Source organism: Salvelinus alpinus, chromosome 31, assembly GCF_045679555.1.
Source record: "Salvelinus alpinus chromosome 31, SLU_Salpinus.1, whole genome shotgun sequence".
Lineage (NCBI taxonomy): Eukaryota > Metazoa > Chordata > Actinopteri > Salmoniformes > Salmonidae > Salvelinus > Salvelinus alpinus.
This window is the reverse complement of record NC_092116.1, coordinates 37,084,165-37,111,957: the sequence shown is the minus strand read 5'-3', so window position 1 is coordinate 37,111,957 and position 27,793 is coordinate 37,084,165. Positions and strand designations below refer to the sequence as shown.

The 27,793-nt window shown below is 42.2% G+C and overlaps 1 protein-coding gene across 2 annotated transcripts in view; it reads right to left on the bottom strand.

Moving 5' to 3' along the window:
* Nucleotides 1-27,793, bottom strand: part of LOC139561061 (tetratricopeptide repeat protein 39B) — a 99,873-nt gene that overhangs the window by 45,463 nt on the left and 26,617 nt on the right. For both annotated transcript variants that reach the window (XM_071377877.1, XM_071377878.1), the window contains exon 2: nt 2,809-2,843. In XM_071377877.1, coding sequence (XP_071233978.1) covers nt 2,809-2,843 — 35 coding nt within the window. The remainder of the gene's footprint in view (nt 1-2,808; nt 2,844-27,793) is intronic.

Sequence of the window (27,793 nt, the reverse complement as noted above, 5' to 3'; positions counted from 1 at the left end):
AATAATATTTTCATATTGTAATCATATTTTCATCATTAAAAAAAAAATCTTATTTTAATCATATTTTTACTGTGTACTTGAGCTTGTGTATCTAGTGTGACGACATCTCAGCAATGTGTTTATTTTACCAGAAACAGCGATTTCCTTGAAAAGGGAAAAATTTGAGCTGTCCAACAATGGCAGAATGAGTTCGTTAGACAACACAGATGAGATGAATAACAGGTCTAAAGTGCAACTAAAAATGTTTCTGTGCGACCAGTACCTTGTGACCAAAAAAAAGAAGAAGAACCAAAACAAAGAAGAAGAAGAAAGGAAGGCATAACACCGCGACTTCTTCTTCTCTGCTCAAACAAGACAGGCTGATACATTGCTTACAAATCACAACTAATTATAATGCTACACATTTTAAAGTGAACTAATCAGAGACCAGGGACAAAAGTAGCAGCACAATGTTCTGCGAGTGCTGTTGAAAGTCATTACTAAAAAAAAACATTACTTAAGGCAAAAGCACATCAAGTGCAATGTTCTCTCTAAACTGTGCAGTAGCGCCAAGACTGCCATGCAGCTCCACGGAAGAAATATCAGCCCACAGAGCGAAGCACGAGATTGAACTTCACTCAACTTTCTAGAGTTTTCCCTGTTCAGAGATGAAGTAGACTTGCATTGCCATTATTGGATCTGTGCCATTTACTTTGAACTGGACTGTGTTTACAGCATGAGCGGTCGTGAGTATATGAGCTTGTTTTGAGATCAAAGCGAGAGTTGCATGTAACCACGTGTGGACATTTTGTTCATATTCTTTGCTAGTTAGTGAGTTATTAGCCCAGTTATAGATCAATTATAGTCAGCAATAGGGGAGTGATTGATTCCTACAAGAGCACAAAACGTGTACATTTCTAGATATCTTTGAAAAGCGAGTCAGGTAAAGAACTTTTTTTTGTCTTAAAGGGGCAGTGTTGTATTTTGAGATGGCTACTTAGGCTTGAATAAGCTAATAGGCAGAGGGTAGTATAATGTGTCTGATTCTCTGTAATAATGGTGTGGGAATAATAATGCATTTTATTTTGTAAAGTGGTTTCTTGCATCAAACAACGTGTTCAGTCACCTTGTCTGAAGGACAGGTGGATAAACAGGTTAATGTCAAGCCCTGCATGATTTTTTCAAAAGTCTCATGGAATGTAGAACTACATTGAACACCACACATTGGCTGCTACTGTAGGCTGATTGATAGAACAGCTGTTTCCATGTTATGGGATGCATTTTCTCCATTGTTTTTGATGGTAGGCCACTCTGGTAGTCCTTCATTATGATCATATACCCACAATAGCCTACTTGACCACTGTCTGAAACTGTAACTTAAAGTAAGTGCAGCCTCAGTGTTCACAGTAAACGAGCACTGGAAGTTGAACAGAATTTTGCCTGGTTGCTACGGTATTATCATCATCATCATCATCTGTTAGCTGAATGCAGTAATGAATTGTGTTTTTGTTGTATTTAAAAAGAGCATGTTTTAAAATCACCAACATCACTGAGTGTACAAAACATTAAGAACACCTTCCTACTATTGAGTTGCGTGCGTGAAAAACCCAGCAGCGTTGCAGTTCTTGACACAAACCGGTGCTCCTGGCACCTAACACCATACCCCCATTTAAAAAGGCACTTAAATATCGTGTCTTGCCCATTCACCCTCTGAATGGCTCACACATACACAATCCATGTCTCAATTCTTCTTAAACCTGTCTCCTCCCCTTCATCTACACTGATTGCAGTGGGTTTAACAGGTGACTTCAATAAGGGATCATAACTTTCACCTGGATTCACCTGGTCAGTCTACAGTATGTCATGGAAAGAGCAGGTGTTCTTAATGTTTTGTACACTCAGTGTATATTTCCACAGTATGAGGTTGGAATAATTCTGTGAAATTGTGAAAATAAAAATAAAACTCTTTTAGTTTAGCACCTATAAATATGTTTGCTGTTGGACTTTTGAAGACAATTATAAAAGGTTGTTTTGAATGTCTTGCCCACTCTCTAGTGATGTGTTCTACATCATCAAGGATGACAATTAACAACGATAGGACAGTCATTTGCAGTAACACAAACATAGACATTTTTATTTTTCTGGTGCTCCTAAATTATGTCTGGTGCTACTAAATTATGTCTGGTGCTCCTAAATTCTGTCTGGTGCTCCTAAATTATGTCTGGTGCTCTTTACTTTTTGAAGTTAGGAGCACCAGTGCTGCCAACGAAAAGCGTAAATTTAGAGCACTGAACACTAAAATACAGCTTCTGGTGTGATCACAGCAAAATACAGCTTCTGGTGTGATCACAGCTAAATACAGCTTCTGGTGTGATCACAGCTAAATACAGCTTCTGGTGTGATCACAGCTAAATACAGCTTCTGGTGTGATAACAGCAAAACGTGTCGATATGAAAGCATAGATTATCAAAGACATCGTTTCTAATTGAGTTACAACTGAAGTGTCAGTTCAAAACAGAGACGAGTGACTGAAGCGAGCGCCCGGGAAAGATGTTATCGACCAATGAGAGGATTGCATTAAATACTCTGCTAAGCCATGCATGCTTCTGATTGGACAAAACAGATGAAAAGGAGTTTCATGTCAAATTAAAAATGTCCATTAGTCTCACAACCTAAATAAAACGGCATTCACTTTTTTCAGGGCGTCTCGTTACTGTTTTTCAGGGCGTCTCGTCTCGTTTAACGTCATCAGTATTCGTCAGGAACAATAGGTTGGTGACTAAATGAACAGTGGTGTGTGTGGAACTTCAAGCCTTCTAAAATACTTACACGGGTATCCGGTCGTAGGCATCTTCAAAACAATCCTACAAAACACAAAAACAGACAAAAACAGACAGTTAGATTACACCCACAGAAACACAGACAGTATGGTGCCAGCTGGAGCAGTGACAGCAGACAGTATGGTGCCAGCTGGAACAGTGACAGCAGACAGTATGGTGCCAGCTGGAACAGTGACAGCAGACAGTATGGTGCCAGCTGGAGCAGTGACAGCAGACAGTATGGTGCCAGCTGGAGCAGTGACAGCAGACAGTATGGTGCCAGCTGGAGCAGTGACAGCAGACAGTATGATACCAGCTGGAGCAGTGACAGCAGACAGTATGGTGCCAGCTGGAGCAGTGACAGCAGACAGTATGGTGCCAGCTGGAGCAGTGACAGCAGACAGTATGGTGCCAGCTGGAGCAGTGACAGCAGACAGTATGGTGCCAGCTGGAGCAGTGACAGCAGACAGTATGGTGCCAGCTGGAACAGTGACAGCAGACAGTATGGTGCCAGCTGGAGCAGTGACAGCAGACAGTATGGTGCCAGCTGGAACAGTGACAGCAGACAGTATGGTGCCAGCTGGAGCAGTGACAGCAGACAGTATGGTGCCAGCTGGAACAGTGACAGTATGATGCCAGCTGGACCAGTGACAGTATGGTGCCAGCTGGAGCAGTGACAGTATGATGCCAGCTGGACCAGTGACAGTATGATGCCAGCTGGACCAGTGACAGTATGATGCCAGCTGGACCAGTGACAGTATGATGCCAGCTGGACCAGTGACAGTATGATGCCAGCTGGACCAGTGACAGTATGATGCCAGCTGGACCAGTGACAGTATGATGCCAGCTGGACCAGTGACAGTATGATGTCAGCTGGACCAGTGACAGTATGATGCCAGCTGGACCAGTGACAGTATGGTGCCAGCTGGAGCAGTGATAGCAGACAGTATGGTGCCAGCTGGAACAATGATAGCAGACAGCATGGTGCCAGCTGGAGCAGTGACAGCAGACAGTATGGTGCCAGCAGACAGCATGGTGCCAGCTGGACCAGTGACAGTATGATGCCAGCTGGACCAGTGACAGTATGATGCCAGCTGGACCAGTGACAGTATGATGCCAGCTGGACCAGTGACAGTATGATGTCAGCTGGACCAGTGACAGTATGATGCCAGCTGGACCAGTGACAGTATGATGCCAGCTGGACCAGTGACAGTATGATGCCAGCTGGACCAGTGACAGTATGATGCCAGCTGGACCAGTGACAGTATGATGTCAGCTGGACCAGTGACAGTATGATGCCAGCTGGACCAGTGACAGTATGGTGCCAGCTGGAGCAGTGACAGCAGACAGCATGGTGCCAGCTGGAACAATGATAGCAGACAGTATGGTGCCAGCTGGAACAATGATAGCAGACAGCATGGTGCCAGCTGGAACAATGATAGCAGACAGTATGGTGCCAGCTGGAGCAGTGACAGCAGACAGTGGTGCCAGCTGGAGCAGTGACAGCAGACAGTATGGTGCCAGCTGGAGCAGTGACAGTATGGTGCCAGCTGGAGCAGTGATAGCAGACAGTATGGTGCCAGCTGGAGCAGTGATAGCAGACAGTATGGTGCCAGCTGGAGCAGTGACAGCAGACAGTATGGTGCCAGCTGGAGCAGTGACAGCAGACAGTATGGTGCCAGCTGGAACAGTGACAGCAGACAGTATGGTGCCAGCTGGAACAGTGACAGCAGACAGCATGGTGCCAGCTGGAGCAGTGACAGCAGACAGTATGGTGCCAGCAGACAGCATGGTGCCAGCTGGAGCAGTGACAGCAGACAGTATGGTGCCAGCTGAACCATACATCACAGAAAATAAACACACACACATAGACGACCTCCACCCAGACCATAGAGGACCCCCACCCAGACCATAGAGGACCCCACCCAGACCATAGAGGACCATAGAGGACCCCCACCCAGACCATAGAGGACCCCCACCCAGACCATAGAGGACCATAGACGACCCCCACCCAGACCATAGAGGACCCCCACCCAGACCATAGAGGACCCCCACCCAGACCATAGAGGACCCCCCACCCAGACCATAGAGGACCCCCCACCCAGACCATAGAGGACCATAGAGGACCCCCACCCAGACCATAGAGGACCCCCACCCAGACCATAGAGGACCCCCACCCAGACCATAGAGGACCATAGACGACCCCCACCCAGACCATAGAGGACCCCCACCCAGACCATAGAGGACCCCCCACCCAGACCATAGAGGACCATAGACGACCCCCACCCAGACCATAGACGACCCCCACCCAGACCATAGAGGACCCCCACCCAGACCATAGACGACCCCCACCCAGACCATAGACGACCCCCACCCAGACCATAGAGGACCATAGACGACCCCCACCCAGACCATAGAGAACCCCCCACCCAGACCATAGAGGACCCCCCCACCCAGACCATAGAGGACCCCCCCACCCAGACCATAGAGGACCATAGACGACCCCCACCCAGACCATAGAGGACCCCCACCCAGACCATAGAGGACCCCCACCCAGACCATAGAGGACCCCCACTAAGACCATAGAGGACCCCCACCCAGACCATAGAGGACCATAGACGACCCCCACCCAGACCATAGAGGACCCCCCCACCCAGACCATAGAGGACCACCCCACCCAGACCATAGAGGACCCCCACCCAGACCATAGAGGACCCCCACCCAGACCATAGAGGACCCCCACCCAGACCATAGAGGACCCCCCACCCAGACCATAGAGGACCCCCCACCCACAGCTCCAACAGCTACGCCTTCACTATGGTGAATCACTAAAACAAAACAGAAATACACTACGGAAAAAGAAGGAACAGCACGTCAGAAATCAGCTCAATGTAATTGAAGAATCCATAGAATCTAACAACTTCTGGGAAAATTGGAAAACACTAAACAAACAATAACATGAATAGTTATCTATCCAAAACAGACATGTGTGGATAAACCACTTCTCCAATCTTTTTGGAAAAATAAATGTACATGATCAAATACAGATCTTAGAATCAACTATTAAAGACTACCAGAACCCACTGGATTCTCCAAGTACCTTGAATGAGTTACAGGACAAAATACAAACCCTCCAACCCAAAAGGCCTGTGGTGTTGAGAGAGTACACAGTGGCAGAATACCTGACCACTGTGACTGACCCAAACTTAAGGAAAGCTTTGACTATGTACAGACTCAGTGAGCATAGCCTTGCTATTGAGAAATGCCGCTGTAGGCAGACCTGGCTCTCAAGAGAAGACAGGCTACGTGCCACACTGCCCACAAAATGAGGTGGAAACTGAGCTGCACTTCCTAACCTCCTGCCAAATGTATGACCATATTAGAGAGACATATTTCCCTCAGATTACACAGATCCACAAAGAATTAGAAAACAAACCCTATTTTGATAAACTCCCATATCTGTTAGGTGAAATACCACAGTGTGCCATCACAGCAGCAAGATTTGTGACCTGTTGCCACAAGAAAAGGTCAACCAGTGAAGAACAAACACCATTGTAAATACAACCCATATTTATGTTTATTTATTTTCCCTTTTGTACTTTAACTATTTTCACATTGTTAGTTATATCCCTTTATTTAACTAGGGAGATGTGCAAACACTGTATACAAACATAATGACATTTGAAATGTCTTTATTCTTTCGTAACTTTCGTAAAACTAATGTTTACTGTAAATGTTTTTGTTTATAATGCATTTCACTTCCTTTGGCAACGTTACCATACGTTTCCCATGACAACAAAGCCTTTAAACTGACATTGAGAGAGAGAGAGGCACTTGTGTGTGATGTTTACAGTTTAATGTCTGATTGTTTTGGTCTTTGTTTTTTTTGTTTCTTCACTTGGCCGTGTAAACCGGTTCCCATGCCAACAAAGCCCTTTGACATTCTCTGACAACACAGTTGGTTCACCTCCTAAGACAGCTCCCCACTCACACCCATCCAGTCCCCCAACCCCTGTCCAGCTCTGAGAGGATGCAAGCTAATAATAGCATGATAGTCACTTACATAAAATCGTGACAACAGCCCACACACACAGAGCACTCCCCCCCTCCCCCCCGAGGCAATGTTTTACTGTCGAGAGCAGATCGATGGTTTCCACACAACGACATCACCCAGGCCTGTTAAACAAACAGCTTTTAACAGTGAGGAGAGGAGGGTAAATCACAGTACAGCAGAGAGGAGAGGAGGGTAAATCACAGTACAGCAGAGAGGAGAGGAGGGTAAATCACAGTACAGCAGAGAGGAGAGGAGGGTAAATCACAGTACAGCAGAGAGGAGAGGAGGGTAAATCACAGTACAGTAGAGAGGAGAGGAGGGTAAATCACAGTACAGTAGAGAGGAGAGGAGGGTAAATCACAGTACAGTAGAGAGGAGAGGAGGGTAAATCACAGTACAGTAGAGAGGAGAGGAGGGTAAATCACAGTACAGTAGAGAAGAGAGGAGGGTAAATCACAGTACAGTAGAGAAGAGAGGAGGGTAAATCACAGTACAGCAGAGAAGAGAGGAGAGTAAATCACAGTACAGGAGAGAGGAGAGGAGGGTAAATCACAGTACAGGAGAGAGGAGAGGAGGGTAAATCACAGTACAGGAGAGAGGAGAGGAGGGTAAATCACAGTACAGCAGAGAGGAGAGGAGGGTAAATCACAGTACAGCAGAGAGGATAGGAGGGTAAATCACAGTACAGCAGAGAGGAGAGGAGGGTAAATCACAGTACAGTAGAGGAGAAGAGGGTAAACCACAGTACAGCAGAGAGGAGGGTAAATCACAGTACAGGAGAGAGGAGGGTAAATCACAGTACAGGAGAGAGGAGAGGAGGGTAAATCACAGTACAGCAGAGGAGAGGAGGGTAAATCACAGTACAAGAGAGAGGAGAGGAGGGTAAATCACAGTACAGGAGAGAGGAGAGGAGGGTAAATCACAGTACAGGAGAGAGGAGAGGAGGGTAAATCACAGTACAGCAGAGAGGAGAGGAGGGTAAATCACAGTACAGCAGAGAGGAGAGGAGGGTAAATCACAGTACAGCAGAGAGGAGAGGAGGGTAAATCACAGTACAGCAGAGAGGAGAGGAGGGTAAATCACAGTACAGTAGAGAGGATAGGAGGGTAAATCACAGTACAGCAGAGAGGAGAGGAGGGTAAATCACAGTACAGGAGAGAGGAGAGGAGGGTAAATCACAGTACAGCAGAGAGGAGAGGAGGGTAAATCACAGTACAGGAGAGAGGAGAGGAGGGTAAATCACAGTACAGGAGAGAGGAGAGGAGGGTAAATCACAGTACAGGAGAGAGGAGAGGAGGGTAAATCACAGTACAGCAGAGGAGAGGAGGGTAAATCACAGTACAGGAGAGAGGGGAGGAGGGTAAATCACAGTACAGCAGAGGAGAGGAGGGTAAATCACAGTACAGGAGAGGAGAAGAGGGTAAATCACAGTACAGTAGAGAGGAGAGGAGGGTAAATCACAGTACAGTAGAGAGGAGAGGGTAAATCACAGTACAGTAGAGAGGAGGGTAAATCACAGTACAGTAGAGAGGAGGGGAGGGTAAATCACAGTACAGTAGAGAGGAGAGGAGAGTAAATCACAGTACAGTAGAGAGGAGGGTAAATCACAGTACAGCAGAGAGGAGAGGAGGGTAAATCCCAGTCCAGGAGAGAGGAGAGGAGGGTAAATCACAGTACAGGAGAGAGGAGAGGAGGGTAAATCACAGTACAGCAGAGAGGAGAGGAGGGTAAATCACAGTACAGCAGAGAGGAGAGGAGGGTAAATCACAGTACAGTAGAGAGGAGGGTAAATCACAGTACAGCAGAGAGGAGAGGAGGGTAAATCACAGTACAGTAGAGAGGAGAGGAGGGTAAATCACAGTACAGCAGAGAGGAGAGGAGGGTAAATCACAGTACAGCAGAGAGGATAGGAGGGTAAATCACAGTACAGCAGAGAGGAGAGGAGGGTAAATCACAGTACAGTAGAGGAGAAGAGGGTAAATCACAGTACAGCAGAGAGGAGAGGAGGGTAAATCACAGTACAGCAGAGGAGAGGAGGGTAAATCACAGTACAGGAGAGAGGAGGGTAAATCACAGTACAGGAGAGGAGAAGAGGATAAATCACAGTACAGGAGAGGAGGGTAAATCACAGTACAGTAGAGAGGAGAGGAGGGTAAATCACAGTACAGTAGAGAGGAGGGGAGGGTAAATCACAGTACAGTAGAGAGGAGAGGAGGGTAAATCACAGTACAGTAGGGAGGAGAGGAGGGTAAATCACAGTACAGTAGAGAAGAGGGTAAATCACAGTACAGCAGAGAGGAGAGGAGGGTAAATCACAGTACAGGAGAGAGGAGAGGAGGGTAAATCACAGTACAGTAGAGGAGAAGAGGGTAAATCACAGTACAGCAGAGAGGAGAGGAGGGTAAATCACAGTACAGCAGAGAGGAGAGGAGGGTAAATCACAGTACAGGAGAGAGGAGAGGAGGGTAAATCACAGTACAGGAGAGAGGAGAGGAGGGTAAATCACAGTACAGGAGAGAGGAGAGGAGGGTACATCACAGTACAGCAGAGAGGAGGGTAAATCACAGTACAGCAGAGAGGAGAAGAGGGTAAATCACAGTACAGTAGAGAGGAGAGGAGGGTAAATCACAGTACAGTAGAGAGGAGAGGAGGATAAATCACAGTACAGTAGAGAGGAGGGTAAATCACAGTACAGGAGAGAGGAGAGGAGGGTAAATCACAGTACAGTAGCGAGGAGAGGAGGGTAAATCACAGTACAGCAGAGGAGAGGAGGATAAATCACAGTACAGTAGAGAGGAGAGGAGGGTAAATCACAGTACAGTAGAGAGGAGAGGAGGATAAATCACAGTACAGTAGAGAGGAGGGTAAATCACAGTACAGGAGAGAGGAGAGGAGGGTAAATCACAGTACAGTAGAGAGGAGAGGAGGATAAATCACAGTACAGCAGAGAGGAGAAGAGGGTAAATCACAGTACAGTAGAGAGGAGAGGAGGGTAAATCACAGTACAGTAGAGAGGAGAGGAGGATAAATCACAGTACAGTAGAGAGGAGGGTAAATCACAGTACAGGAGAGAGGAGAGGAGGGTAAATCACAGTACAGTAGAGAGGAGAGGAGGGTAAATCACAGTACAGCAGAGGAGAGGAGGATAAATCGCAGTACAGTAGAGAGGAGAGGAGGGTAAATCACAGTACAGTAGAGGAGAAGAGGGTAAATCACAGTACAGGAGAGAGGAGAGGAGGGTAAATCACAGTACAGCAGAGAGGAGAGGAGGGTAAATCACAGTACAGTAGAGAGGAGAGGAGGGTAAATCACAGTACAGTAGAGGAGAAGAGGGTAAATCACAGTACAGGAGAGAGGAGAGGAGGGTAAATCACAGTACAGCAGAGAGGAGAGGAGGGTAAATCACAGTACAGAAGAGGAGGGTCGTTTATTCAGTAGTCAGTATCAGGGCAGGGTAGTTTCAGCAGGAGTAAGGCTCAGTCTGCCTTGAAGCTAAAACCACTGGAGAAACTGCACTGTACATCAGTCTGCCATGAAGCTAAAACCACTGGGGAAACTGCACATCAGTCTGCCTTGAAGCTAAAACCACTGAAGCTAAAACCACTGGGGAAACTGCACTGCACATCAGTCTGCCATGAAGCTAAAACCACTGGGGAAACTGTACATCAGTCTGCCATCACTCCCATTCCCCAGGCTCTCTCATTTCCCCAGTCACCCTCATTTGTTGACTTCTGCGATCGAAAAAGCCTTGGCCTCATGCATGTCAACATCAGAAGCCTCCTCCCTAAGTTTGCCTTACTCACCGCTTTAGCACACTCTGCCAACCCGGATGTCTTAGCCGTGTCTGAATCCTGGTTTAGGAAAACCACCAAGAACCCTGAAATGTCCATCCCTAACTATAACATTTTCCAACAAGATAGAACTGCCAAAGGGGGTGGAGTTGTAATCTACTGCAGAGACAGCCTGCAGAGTTCTGTCTTACTATCCAGGTCTGTGGCCAAACAATTTGAACTTCTACTTTTAAAATCCACCTTTCCAGAAACAAGTCTCTCACCATTGCCACCCTCTGCCCCCAGCTGTGCCCTGGACACCATATGTGAATTGATTGCCCCCCATCTATCTTCAGAGCTCGTGCTGCTAGGCGACCTAAACTGGGATATGCTTAACACCCCGGGCCGTCCTATAATCTAAGCTTGATGCCCTCAATCTCACACAAATTATAAATGAACCTACCAGGTACAACCCCAAATCCGTAAACACGGGCACCCTCATTGATATCATCCTAACCAACCTGCCCTCTAAATACACCTCTGCTGTTTTTCAACCAGGATCTCAGCGATCACTGCCTCATTGCCTTCATCCGTAATGGGTCTGCGGTCAAACGACCACCCCTCATCACTGTCAAACGCTCCCTAAAACACTTCAGCGAGCAGGCCTTTCTAATCGACCTGGCCCGGGTATCCTGGAAGGATATTGACCTCATTCCGTCAGTAGAGGATGCCTGGTTATTCTTTAAAAGTGCTTTCCTCACCATCTTAAATAAGCATGCCCCATTCAAAAAATGTAGAACCGGTAACAGATATAGCCCTTGGTTCACTCCAGACCTGACTGCCCTTGACCAGCACAAAAACATCCTGTGGCGTACTGCATTAGCATCGAATAGCCCCCGCAATATGCAACTTTCAGGGAAGTTAGGAACCAATATACACAGGCAGTTAGGAAAGCAGAGGCTAGCTTTTTTTCAAACATAAATTTGCATCCTGTAGCTCTAACTCTGGGACACTGTAAAGTCCATGGAGAATAGGAGCAGCTCCTCCCAGCTGCCCCCTGCACCGAGGCTAGGAAAACACTGTCACCACCGATAAATCCACGATAATTGAGAATTTCAATAAGCATTTTTCTACGGCTGGCCATGCATTCCACCTGGCTACCCCTACCCCGGGCAACAGCCCTGCACCCCCCACAGCAACTTGCCCAAGCCTCCCCCATTTCTCCTTCACCCAAATCCAGATAGCTGATGTTCTGAAATTGCCGCAAAATCTGGACCCCTACAAATCAGCCGGGCTAGACAATCTGGACCCTCTTCCTAAAATGATCCGCCGCAATTGTTGCAACCCCTATTACTAGCCTGTTCAACCTCTCTTTCGTATCGTCTATGATTCCCATAGATTGGAAAGCTGCCACGGTCATCCCCCTCTTCAAAGGGGGGAACACTCTTGACCCAAACTGCTACAGACCTATATCTATCCTACCCTGCCTTCCTAAGGTCTTCGAAAGCCAAGTTAACAAACAGATCACCGACCATTTCGAATCCCACCGTACCTTCTCCGCTATGCAATCTGGTTTCCGAGCAGGTCATGGGTGCACCTCAGCCACACCTCAAGGTCCTAAACGACATCATAACCGCCATCGATAAGAGTCATTACTGTGCAGCCGTATTCATCGACCTGGCCAAGGCTTTTGACTGTCAATCACCACATTCTTATCGGCAGACTCAACAGCATTGGTTTCTCAAATGACTGCCTCGCCTGGTTCACCAACTACTTCTCAGATAGAGTTCAGAGTGTCAAATCGGAGGGCCTGTTGTCCGGACCTCTGGCAGTCTCTATGGGGGTGCCACAGGGTTCAATTCTCGGGACGATTCTTTTCTCTGTTTATATCAATGATGTCGCTCTTGCTGCTGGTGATTCTTTGATCCACCTCTACACAGACGACACCATTCTGAATACATCTGGCCCTTCTTTAGACACTGTGTTAAAACCCTCCAGACGAGCTTCAATGCCATACAACTCTCCTTCAGTGGCCTCCACTTGCTCTTAAACGCTAGTAAAACTAAATGCATGCTTTTCAACCGATCGCTGCCTGCACCCGCCCGCCCGTCCAGCATCACTACTCTGGACGATTCTGACTTAGAATATGTGGACAACTATAAATACCTAGATGTCTGGTTAGACTGTAAACTCTCCTTCCAGACTCACATTAAGCATCTCCAATTCAAAATTAAATCTAGAATCGTCTTCCTATATCGCAACAAAGCCTCCTTCACTCATGCTGCCAAACATACCCTCGTAAAACTGACTATCCTACCGATCCTTGACTTCGGCGATGTAATTTACAAAATAGCCTCCAGCACTCTACTCAGCAAACTGGATGTAGTCTATCACAGTGCCGTCCGTTTTGTCACCAAAACCCCATATACTACCCACCACTGCGACCTGTGTGCTCTCGTTGGCTGGCCCTTGCTTCATATTCGTCACCAAACCCACTGGCTCCAGGTCATCTATAAGTCTTTGCTAGGTAAAGTCCCCCCTTATCTCAGCTCACTGGTCACCATAGCAGCACCCACCTGTAGCACGTGCTCCAACAGGTATATTTCACTGGTCACACCCAAAGCCAATTCCTTACCTCCCTTATCTTACTTCATTTGCACACACTGTATATAGACTTTTCTATTGTGTTACTGACTGTATGTTTGTTTATGTGTAACTCTGTGTTGTTGTTTATGTTGCACTGCTTTGCTTTATCTTGAACAGGTCACAGTTGTAAATGAGAACTAGTTCTCAACTGGCCTACCTGGTTAAATAAAATAAATAGATAGATTAGATTAGTTTTGTTGCTGTCCAATACACAATATCCTCTCTCTCTCTCTCACATCTCAAGGTTGACGGCTACATTCTGTCAGTTCAGCATTAACAGATGATGATGTTTTACAAGGGCATTCTCTCAGCATTACACACACACACACACACACACACCACAACAGACACACACACACCACAGCAGACACACACACACCACAACAGAGACACACACACACACACACACACACCACAGCAGACACACACCACAGCAGACACACACACACCACAACAGACACACACACACCACAGCAGACACACACACACCACAGCAGACACACACCACAACAGACACACACATACCACAACAGACACACACCACAGCAGACACACACCACAGCAGACACACACCACAGCAGACACACACCACAGCAGACACACACCACAGCAGACACACACACACCACAACAGACACACACACACCACAACAGACACACACACACCACAACAGACACACACACACCACAACAGACACACACACACCACAACAGACACACACACACACCACAACAGACACACACCACAGCAGACACACACCACAGCAGACACACACCACAGCAGACACACACCACAGCAGACACACACCACAGCAGACACACACACACCACAACAGACACACACCACAGCAGACACACACATACCACAGCAGACACACACATACCACAGCAGACACACACATACCACAGCAGACACACACATACCACAGCAGACACACACATACCACAGCAGACACACACATACCACAGCAGACACACACCACAACAGACACACACCACAACAGACACACACCACAGCAGACACACACATACCACAGCAGACACACACATACCACAGCAGACACACACATACCACAGCAGACACACACATACCACAGCAGACACACACATACCACAGCAGACACACACATACCACAGCAGACACACACCACAACAGACACACACCACAGCAGACACACCACAACAGACACACACATACCACAGCAGACACACACATACCACAGCAGACACACACATACCACAGCAGACACACACATACCACAGCAGACACACACATACCACAGCAGACACACACATACCACAGCAGACACACACATACCACAGCAGACACACACATACCACAGCAGACACACACATACCACAGCAGACACACACATACCACAACAGACACACACCACAACAGACACACACCACAACACACACACACACACACCACAACAGACACACACACACCACAACAGACACACACACACCACAACAGACACACACCACAGCAGACACACACATACCACAACAGACACACATCACAGTAGACACACACACACACAGAATAAACACACCCACGCACATAGAATACACACACAAACAGAATACACACACACCACAGCAGACACACACACACCACAGAATACACATACACACCACAGCAGACACACACACAAACAGAATACACACACACACCACAGCAGACACACACACACCAGCAGACACACACACAAACAGAATACACACACACCACAGCAGACACACACACACACACACCACAGAATACACACACACACACACAGAATACACACACAAACAGAATACACACACACCACAGCAGACACACACACACACACACCACAGAATACACACACACACACACAGAATACACACACAAACAGAATACACACACACCACAGCAGACACACACACACCAGATTTGTTTCACCACAGGTAATGGAACACTACTAACTAATTGATGAGGACTGACGCTGGAGGCTAGTGGTGTGTGTGTGTGTGTGTGTGTGTGTGTGTGTGTGTGTGTGTGTACAAAGTACAGTGTGTTTGTGTTTCCAGTCCCTATTCAAATGGCGCCTAACTTATCAGTCTGTCACTATCACTTTATGTCCAGCAATGAGTGTGTCAATAACGTGCTGATGACTGATGACTGACTACTGATGACTGACAGTGGCACTTTCAAATACACTGTACCCAGGACACAGAATTTAAAAACAAAAATGTATAGCTATTTTATATGATTCATTTGTCAGTGTAAGTAAATTGGAATGCAACGGCAGAAATTTACAATATGTAGCGAATTTAGAACAGACCTGTTGATATGGCAGGACTGTTGGGCGGCAGGTAGCCTAGTGGTTAGAGCATTGAACAAGGCAATTAACCCCACTGTTCCTAGGCCGTCATTGTAAATAAGAATAAGTTCTTAACTGACTTGCCTAGTTAAATAAAGGTTAAATATATATATATTTTTTTTTAAATACAAATACAATGTAGCGAGTTCAGAACTTAACTTACACAATGTAGCGAGTTCAGAACTTAACTTACACAATGTAGCGAGTTCAGAACTTAACAAATACAATGTAGCGAGTTCAGAACTTAACAAATACAATGTAGCGAGTTCAGAACTTAACAAATACAATGTAGCGAGTTCAGAACTTAACAAATACAATGTAGCGAGTTCAGAACTTAACAAATACAATGTAGCGAGTTCAGAACTTAACAAATACAATGTAGCGAGTTCAGAACTTAACTTACACAATGTAGCGAGTTCAGAACTTAACTTACACAATGTAGCGAGTTCAGAACTTAACTTACACAATGTAGCGAGTTCAGAACTTAACTTACACAATGTAGCGAGTTCAGAACTTAACTTACACAATGTAGCGAGTTCAGAACTTAACTTACACAACGTAGCGAGTTCAGAACTTAACTTACACAACGTAGCGAGTTCAGAACTTAACTTACACAACGTAGCGAGTTCAGAACTTAACTTACACAACGTAGCGAGTTCAGAACTTAACTTACACAACGTAGCGAGTTCAGAACTTAACTTACACAACGTAGCGAGTTCAGAACTTAACTTACACAACGTAGCGAGTTCAGAACTTAACTTACACAACGTAGCGAGTTCAGAACTTAACTTACACAACGTAGCGAGTTCAGAACTTAACTTACACAACGTAGCGAGTTCAGAACTTAACTTACACAACGTAGCGAGTTCAGAACTTAACTTACACAACGTAGCGAGTTCAGAACTTAACTTACACAACGTAGCGAGTTCAGAACTTAACTTACACAACGTAGCGAGTTCAGAACTTAACAAATACAACGTAGCGAGTTCAGAACTTAACAAATACAACGTAGCGAGTTCAGAACTTAACAAATACAACGTAGCGAGTTCAGAACTTAACAAATACAACGTAGCGAGTTCAGAACTTAACAAATACAACGTAGCGAGTTCAGAACTTAACAAATACAACGTAGCGAGTTCAGAACTTAACAAATACAACGTAGCGAGTTCAGAACTTAACAAATACAACGTAGCGAGTTCAGAACTTAACAAATACAACGTAGCGAGTTCAGAACTTAACAAATACAACGTAGCGAGTTCAGAACTTAACAAATACAACGTAGCGAGTTCAGAACTTAACAAATACAACGTAGCGAGTTCAGAACTTAACAAATACAACGTAGCGAGTTCAGAACTTAACAAATACAACGTAGCGAGTTCAGAACTTAACAAATACAACGTAGCGAGTTCAGAACTTAACAAATACAACGTAGCGAGTTCAGAACTTAACAAATACAACGTAGCGAGTTCAGAACTTAACAAATACAACGTAGCGAGTTCAGAACTTAACAAATACAACGTAGCGAGTTCAGAACTTAACAAATACAACGTAGCGAGTTCAGAACTTAACAAATACAACGTAGCGAGTTCAGAACTTAACAAATACAACGTAGCGAGTTCAGAACTTAACAAATACAACGTAGCGAGTTCAGAACTTAACAAATACAACGTAGCGAGTTCAGAACTTAACAAATACAACGTAGCGAGTTCAGAACTTAACAAATACAACGTAGCGAGTTCAGAACTTAACAAATACAACGTAGCGAGTTCAGAACTTAACAAATACAACGTAGCGAGTTCAGAACTTAACAAATACAACGTAGCGAGTTCAGAACTTAACAAATACAACGTAGCGAGTTCAGAACTTAACAAATACAACGTAGCGAGTTCAGAACTTAACAAATACAACGTAGCGAGTTCAGAACTTAACAAATACAACGTAGCGAGTTCAGAACTTAACAAATACAACGTAGCGAGTTCAGAACTTAACAAATACAACGTAGCGAGTTCAGAACTTAACAAATACAACGTAGCGAGTTCAGAACTTAACAAATACAATGTAGCGAGTTCAGAACTTAACAAATACAATGTAGCGAGTTCAGAACTTAACAAATACAATGTAGCGAGTTCAGAACTTAACAAATACAATGTAGCGAGTTCAGAACTTAACAAATACAATGTAGCGAGTTCAGAACTTAACAAATACAATGTAGCGAGTTCAGAACTTAACAAATACAATGTAGCGAGTTCAGAACTTAACAAATACAATGTAGCGAGTTCAGAACTTAATTACACAATGTAGCGAGTTCAGAACTTAATTACACAATGTAGCGAGTTCAGAACTTAACTTACACAATGTAGCGAGTTCAGAACTTAACTTACACAATGTAGCGAGTTCAGAACTTAACTTACACAATGTAGCGAGTTCAGAACTTAACTTACACAATGTAGCGAGTTCAGAACTTAACTTACACAATGTAGCGAGTTCAGAACTTAACTTACACAATGTAGCGAGTTCAGAACTTAACTTACACAATGTAGCGAGTTCAGAACTTAACTTACACAATGTAGCGAGTTCAGAACTTAACTTACACAATGTAGCGAGTTCAGAACTTAACTTACACAATGTAGCGAGTTCAGAACTTAACTTACACAATGTAGCGAGTTCAGAACTTAACTTACACAATGTAGCGAGTTCAGAACTTAACTTACACAATGTAGCGAGTTCAGAACTTAACTTACACAATGTAGCGAGTTCAGAACTTAACTTACACAATGTAGCGAGTTCAGAACTTAACTTACACAATGTAGCGAGTTCAGAACTTAACTTACACAATGTAGCGAGTTCAGAACTTAACTTACACAATGTAGCGAGTTCAGAACTTAACTTACACAATGTAGCGAGTTCAGAACTTAACTTACACAATGTAGCGAGTTCAGAACTTAACTTACACAATGTAGCGAGTTCAGAACTTAACTTACACAATGTAGCGAGTTCAGAACTTAACTTACACAATGTAGCGAGTTCAGAACTTAACTTACACAATGTAGCGAGTTCAGAACTTAACTTACACAATGTAGCGAGTTCAGAACTTAACTTACACAATGTAGCGAGTTCAGAACTTAACTTACACAATGTAGCGAGTTCAGAACTTAACTTACACAATGTAGCGAGTTCAGAACTTAACTTACACAATGTAGCGAGTTCAGAACTTAACTTACACAATGTAGCGAGTTCAGAACTTAACTTACACAATGTAGCGAGTTCAGAACTTAACTTACACAATGTAGCGAGTTCAGAACTTAACTTACACAATGTAGCGAGTTCAGAACTTAACTTACACAATGTAGCGAGTTCAGAACTTAACTTACACAATGTAGCGAGTTCAGAACTTAACTTACACAATGTAGCGAGTTCAGAACTTAACTTACACAATGTAGCGAGTTCAGAACTTAACTTACACAATGTAGCGAGTTCAGAACTTAACTTACACAATGTAGCGAGTTCAGAACTTAACTTACACAATGTAGCGAGTTCAGAACTTAACTTACACAATGTAGCGAGTTCAGAACTTAACTTACACAATGTAGCGAGTTCAGAACTTAACTTACACAATGTAGCGAGTTCAGAACTTAACTTACACAATGTAGCGAGTTCAGAACTTAACTTACACAATGTAGCGAGTTCAGAACTTAACTTACACAATGTAGCGAGTTCAGAACTTAACTTACACAATGTAGCGAGTTCAGAACTTAACTTACACAATGTAGCGAGTTCAGAACTTAACTTACACAATGTAGCGAGTTCAGAACTTAACTTACACAATGTAGCGAGTTCAGAACTTAACTTACACAATGTAGCGAGTTCAGAACTTAACTTACACAATGTAGCGAGTTCAGAACTTAACTTACACAATGTAGCGAGTTCAGAACTTAACTTACACAATGTAGCGAGTTCAGAACTTAACTTACACAATGTAGCGAGTTCAGAACTTAACTTACACAATGTAGCGAGTTCAGAACTTAACTTACACAATGTAGCGAGTTCAGAACTTAACTTACACAATGTAGCGAGTTCAGAACTTAACTTACACAATGTAGCGAGTTCAGAACTTAACTTACACAATGTAGCGAGTTCAGAACTTAACTTACACAATGTAGCGAGTTCAGAACTTAACTTACACAATGTAGCGAGTTCAGAACTTAACTTACACAATGTAGCGAGTTCAGAACTTAACAAATACAATGTAGCGAGTTCAGAACTTAACTTACACAATGTAGCGAGTTCAGAACTTAACAAATACAATGTAGCGAGTTCAGAACTTAACTTACACAATGTAGCGAGTTCAGAACTTAACAAATACAATGTAGCGAGTTCAGAACTTAACAAATACAATGTAGCGAGTTCAGAACTTAACTTACACAATGTAGCGAGTTCAGAACTTAACTTACACAATGTAGCGAGTTCAGAACTTAACAAATACAATGTAGCGAGTTCAGAACTTAACAAATACAATGTAGCGAGTTCAGAACTTAACTTACACAATGTAGCGAGTTCAGAACTTAACAAATACAATGTAGCGAGTTCAGAACTTAACAAATACAATGTAGCGAGTTCAGAACTTAACAAATACAATGTAGCGAGTTCAGAACTTAACAAATACAATGTAGCGAGTTCAGAACTTAACAAATACAATGTAGCGAGTTCAGAACTTAACAAATACAATGTAGCGAGTTCAGAACTTAACTTACACAATGTAGCGAGTTCAGAACTTAACTTACACAATGTAGCGAGTTCAGAACTTAACTTACACAATGTAGCGAGTTCAGAACTTAACTTACACAATGTAGCGAGTTCAGAACTTAACTTACACAATGTAGCGAGTTCAGAACTTAACTTACACAATGTAGCGAGTTCAGAACTTAACTTACACAATGTAGCGAGTTCAGAACTTAACAAATACAATGTAGCGAGTTCAGAACTTAACAAATACAATGTAGCGAGTTCAGAACTTAACAAATACAATGTAGCGAGTTCAGAACTTAACAAATACAATGTAGCGAGTTCAGAACTTAACAAATACAATGTAGCGAGTTCAGAACTTAACAAATACAATGTAGCGAGTTCAGAACTTAACTTACACAATGTAGCGAGTTCAGAACTTAACTTACACAATGTAGCGAGTTCAGAACTTAACTTACACAATGTAGCGAGTTCAGAACTTAACTTACACAATGTAGCGAGTTCAGAACTTAACTTACACAATGTAGCGAGTTCAGAACTTAACTTACACAATGTAGCGAGTTCAGAACTTAACTTACACAATGTAGCGAGTTCAGAACTTAACTTACACAATGTAGCGAGTTCAGAACTTAACTTACACAATGTAGCGAGTTCAGAACTTAACTTACACAATGTAGCGAGTTCAGAACTTAACTTACACAATGTAGCGAGTTCAGAACTTAACTTACACAATGTAGCGAGTTCAGAACTTAACTTACACAATGTAGCGAGTTCAGAACTTAACTTACACAATGTAGCGAGTTCAGAACTTAACTTACACAATGTAGCGAGTTCAGAACTTAACTTACACAATGTAGCGAGTTCAGAACTTAACTTACACAATGTAGCGAGTTCAGAACTTAACTTACACAATGTAGCGAGTTCAGAACTTAACAAATACAATGTAGCGAGTTCAGAACTTAACTTACACAATGTAGCGAGTTCAGAACTTAACTTACACAATGTAGCGAGTTCAGAACTTAACTTACACAATGTAGCGAGTTCAGAACTTAACAAATACAATGTAGCGAGTTCAGAACTTAACTTACACAATGTAGCGAGTTCAGAACTTAACTTACACAATGTAGCGAGTTCAGAACTTAACTTACACAATGTAGCGAGTTCAGAACTTAACTTACACAATGTAGCGAGTTCAGAACTTAACAAATACAATGTAGCGAGTTCAGAACTTAACTTACACAATGTAGCGAGTTCAGAACTTAACTTACACAATGTAGCGAGTTCAGAACTTAACTTACACAATGTAGCGAGTTCAGAACTTAACTTACACAATGTAGCGAGTTCAGAACTTAACTTACACAATGTAGCGAGTTCAGAACTTAACTTACACAATGTAGCGAGTTCAGAACTTAACAAATACAATGTAGCGAGTTCAGAACTTAACTTACACAATGTAGCGAGTTCAGAACTTAACTTACACAATGTAGCGAGTTCAGAACTTAACTTACACAATGTAGCGAGTTCAGAACTTAACAAATACAACGTAGCGAGTTCAGAACTTAACAAATACAACGTAGCGAGTTCAGAACTTAACAAATACAACGTAGCGAGTTCAGAACTTAACAAATACAACGTAGCGAGTTCAGAACTTAACAAATACAACGTAGCGAGTTCAGAACTTAACAAATACAACGTAGCGAGTTCAGAACTTAACAAATACAACGTAGCGAGTTCAGAACTTAACAAATACAACGTAGCGAGTTCAGAACTTAACAAATACAACGTAGCGAGTTCAGAACTTAACAAATACAACGTAGCGAGTTCAGAACTTAACAAATACAACGTAGCGAGTTCAGAACTTAACAAATACAACGTAGCGAGTTCAGAACTTAACAAATACAACGTAGCGAGTTCAGAACTTAACAAATACAATGTAGCGAGTTCAGAACTTAACAAATACAATGTAGCGAGTTCAGAACTTAACAAATACAATGTAGCGAGTTCAGAACTTAACAAATACAATGTAGCGAGTTCAGAACTTAACAAATACAATGTAGCGAGTTCAGAACTTAACAAATACAATGTAGCGAGTTCAGAACTTAACAAATACAATGTAGCGAGTTCAGAACTTAACAAATACAATGTAGCGAGTTCAGAACTTAACAAATACAATGTAGCGAGTTCAGAACTTAACAAATACAATGTAGCGAGTTCAGAACTTAATTACACAATGTAGCGAGTTCAGAACTTAACAAATACAATGTAGCGAGTTCAGAACTTAACTTACACAATGTAGCGAGTTCAGAACTTAACTTACACAATGTAGCGAGTTCAGAACTTAACTTACACAATGTAGCGAGTTCAGAACTTAACTTACACAATGTAGCGAGTTCAGAACTTAACTTACACAATGTAGCGAGTTCAGAACTTAACTTACACAATGTAGCGAGTTCAGAACTTAACTTACACAATGTAGCGAGTTCAGAACTTAACTTACACAATGTAGCGAGTTCAGAACTTAACTTACACAATGTAGCGAGTTCAGAACTTAACTTACACAATGTAGCGAGTTCAGAACTTAACTTACACAATGTAGCGAGTTCAGAACTTAACTTACACAATGTAGCGAGTTCAGAACTTAACTTACACAATGTAGCGAGTTCAGAACTTAACTTACACAATGTAGCGAGTTCAGAACTTAACTTACACAATGTAGCGAGTTCAGAACTTAACTTACACAATGTAGCGAGTTCAGAACTTAACTTACACAATGTAGCGAGTTCAGAACTTAACTTACACAATGTAGCGAGTTCAGAACTTAACTTACACAATGTAGCGAGTTCAGAACTTAACTTACACAATGTAGCGAGTTCAGAACTTAACTTACACAATGTAGCGAGTTCAGAACTTAACTTACACAATGTAGCGAGTTCAGAACTTAACTTACACAATGTAGCGAGTTCAGAACTTAACTTACACAATGTAGCGAGTTCAGAACTTAACTTACACAATGTAGCGAGTTCAGAACTTAACTTACACAATGTAGCGAGTTCAGAACTTAACTTACACAATGTAGCGAGTTCAGAACTTAACTTACACAATGTAGCGAGTTCAGAACTTAACTTACACAATGTAGCGAGTTCAGAACTTAACTTACACAATGTAGCGAGTTCAGAACTTAACTTACACAATGTAGCGAGTTCAGAACTTAACTTACACAATGTAGCGAGTTCAGAACTTAACTTACACAATGTAGCGAGTTCAGAACTTAACTTACACAATGTAGCGAGTTCAGAACTTAACTTACACAATGTAGCGAGTTCAGAACTTAACTTACACAATGTAGCGAGTTCAGAACTTAACTTACACAATGTAGCGAGTTCAGAACTTAACTTACACAATGTAGCGAGTTCAGAACTTAACTTACACAATGTAGCGAGTTCAGAACTTAACTTACACAATGTAGCGAGTTCAGAACTTAACTTACACAATGTAGCGAGTTCAGAACTTAACTTACACAATGTAGCGAGTTCAGAACTTAACTTACACAATGTAGCGAGTTCAGAACTTAACTTACACAATGTAGCGAGTTCAGAACTTAACTTACACAATGTAGCGAGTTCAGAACTTAACTTACACAATGTAGCGAGTTCAGAACTTAACTTACACAATGTAGCGAGTTCAGAACTTAACTTACACAATGTAGCGAGTTCAGAACTTAACTTACACAATGTAGCGAGTTCAGAACTTAACTTACACAATGTAGCGAGTTCAGAACTTAACTTACACAATGTAGCGAGTTCAGAACTTAACTTACACAATGTAGCGAGTTCAGAACTTAACTTACACAATGTAGCGAGTTCAGAACTTAACTTACACAATGTAGCGAGTTCAGAACTTAACTTACACAATGTAGCGAGTTCAGAACTTAACAAATACAATGTAGCGAGTTCAGAACTTAACTTACACAATGTAGCGAGTTCAGAACTTAACAAATACAATGTAGCGAGTTCAGAACTTAACTTACACAATGTAGCGAGTTCAGAACTTAACAAATACAATGTAGCGAGTTCAGAACTTAACAAATACAATGTAGCGAGTTCAGAACTTAACTTACACAATGTAGCGAGTTCAGAACTTAACTTACACAATGTAGCGAGTTCAGAACTTAACAAATACAATGTAGCGAGTTCAGAACTTAACAAATACAATGTAGCGAGTTCAGAACTTAACTTACACAATGTAGCGAGTTCAGAACTTAACAAATACAATGTAGCGAGTTCAGAACTTAACAAATACAATGTAGCGAGTTCAGAACTTAACAAATACAATGTAGCGAGTTCAGAACTTAACAAATACAATGTAGCGAGTTCAGAACTTAACAAATACAATGTAGCGAGTTCAGAACTTAACTTACACAATGTAGCGAGTTCAGAACTTAACTTACACAATGTAGCGAGTTCAGAACTTAACTTACACAATGTAGCGAGTTCAGAACTTAACTTACACAATGTAGCGAGTTCAGAACTTAACTTACACAATGTAGCGAGTTCAGAACTTAACTTACACAATGTAGCGAGTTCAGAACTTAACTTACACAATGTAGCGAGTTCAGAACTTAACTTACACAATGTAGCGAGTTCAGAACTTAACTTACACAATGTAGCGAGTTCAGAACTTAACAAATACAATGTAGCGAGTTCAGAACTTAACAAATACAATGTAGCGAGTTCAGAACTTAACAAATACAATGTAGCGAGTTCAGAACTTAACAAATACAATGTAGCGAGTTCAGAACTTAACTTACACAATGTAGCGAGTTCAGAACTTAACTTACACAATGTAGCGAGTTCAGAACTTAACTTACACAATGTAGCGAGTTCAGAACTTAACTTACACAATGTAGCGAGTTCAGAACTTAACTTACACAATGTAGCGAGTTCAGAACTTAACTTACACAATGTAGCGAGTTCAGAACTTAACTTACACAATGTAGCGAGTTCAGAACTTAACTTACACAATGTAGCGAGTTCAGAACTTAACTTACACAATGTAGCGAGTTCAGAACTTAACTTACACAATGTAGCGAGTTCAGAACTTAACTTACACAATGTAGCGAGTTCAGAACTTAACTTACACAATGTAGCGAGTTCAGAACTTAACTTACACAATGTAGCGAGTTCAGAACTTAACTTACACAATGTAGCGAGTTCAGAACTTAACTTACACAATGTAGCGAGTTCAGAACTTAACTTACACAATGTAGCGAGTTCAGAACTTAACTTACACAATGTAGCGAGTTCAGAACTTAACTTACACAATGTAGCGAGTTCAGAACTTAACTTACACAATGTAGCGAGTTCAGAACTTAACAAATACAATGTAGCGAGTTCAGAACTTAACTTACACAATGTAGCGAGTTCAGAACTTAACTTACACAATGTAGCGAGTTCAGAACTTAACTTACACAATGTAGCGAGTTCAGAACTTAACAAATACAATGTAGCGAGTTCAGAACTTAACTTACACAATGTAGCGAGTTCAGAACTTAACTTACACAATGTAGCGAGTTCAGAACTTAACTTACACAATGTAGCGAGTTCAGAACTTAACAAATACAATGTAGCGAGTTCAGAACTTAACTTACACAATGTAGCGAGTTCAGAACTTAACTTACACAATGTAGCGAGTTCAGAACTTAACAAATACAATGTAGCGAGTTCAGAACTTAACAAATACAATGTAGCGAGTTCAGAACTTAACAAATACAATGTAGCGAGTTCAGAACTTAACAAATACAATGTAGCGAGTTCAGAACTTAACTTACACAATGTAGCGAGTTCAGAACTTAACTTACACAATGTAGCGAGTTCAGAACTTAACTTACACAATGTAGCGAGTTCAGAACTTAACTTACACAATGTAGCGAGTTCAGAACTTAACAAATACAATGTAGCGAGTTCAGAACTTAACTTACACAATGTAGCGAGTTCAGAACTTAACTTACACAATGTAGCGAGTTCAGAACTTAACTTACACAATGTAGCGAGTTCAGAACTTAACAAATACAATGTAGCGAGTTCAGAACTTAACTTACACAATGTAGCGAGTTCAGAACTTAACTTACACAATGTAGCGAGTTCAGAACTTAACTTACACAATGTAGCGAGTTCAGAACTTAACAAATACAATGTAGCGAGTTCAGAACTTAACTTACACAATGTAGCGAGTTCAGAACTTAACTTACACAATGTAGCGAGTTCAGAACTTAACTTACACAATGTAGCGAGTTCAGAACTTAACTTACACAATGTAGCGAGTTCAGAACTTAACAAATACAATGTAGCGAGTTCAGAACTTAACTTACACAATGTAGCGAGTTCAGAACTTAACTTACACAATGTAGCGAGTTCAGAACTTAACTTACACAATGTAGCGAGTTCAGAACTTAACAAATACAATGTAGCGAGTTCAGAACTTAACTTACACAATGTAGCGAGTTCAGAACTTAACTTACACAATGTAGCGAGTTCAGAACTTAACTTACACAATGTAGCGAGTTCAGAACTTAACTTACACAATGTAGCGAGTTCAGAACTTAACAAATACAATGTAGCGAGTTCAGAACTTAACTTACACAATGTAGCGAGTTCAGAACTTAACTTACAATGTAGCGAGTTCAGAACTTAACTTACACAATGTAGCGAGTTCAGAACTTAACAAATACAATGTAGCGAGTTCAGAACTTAACAAATACAATGTAGCGAGTTCAGAACTTAACTTACACAATGTAGCGAGTTCAGAACTTAACTTACACAATGTAGCGAGTTCAGAACTTAACTTACACAATGTAGCGAGTTCAGAACTTAACTTACACAATGTAGCGAGTTCAGAACTTAACTTACAATGTAGCGAGTTCAGAACTTAACTTACACAATGTAGCGAGTTCAGAACTTAACAAATACAATGTAGCGAGTTCAGAACTTAACAAATACAATGTAGCGAGTTCAGAACTTAACTTACACAATGTAGCGAGTTCAGAACTTAACTTACACAATGTAGCGAGTTCAGAACTTAACAAATACAATGTAGCGAGTTCAGAACTTAACTTACACAATGTAGCGAGTTCAGAACTTAACTTACAATGTAGCGAGTTCAGAACTTAACTTACACAATGTAGCGAGTTCAGAACTTAACAAATACAATGTAGCGAGTTCAGAACTTAACTTACACAATGTAGCGAGTTCAGAACTTAACTTACACAATGTAGCGAGTTCAGAACTTAACTTACAATGTAGCGAGTTCAGAACTTAACTTACACAATGTAGCGAGTTCAGAACTTAACAAATACAATGTAGCGAGTTCAGAACTTAACTTACACAATGTAGCGAGTTCAGAACTTAACAAATACAATGTAGCGAGTTCAGAA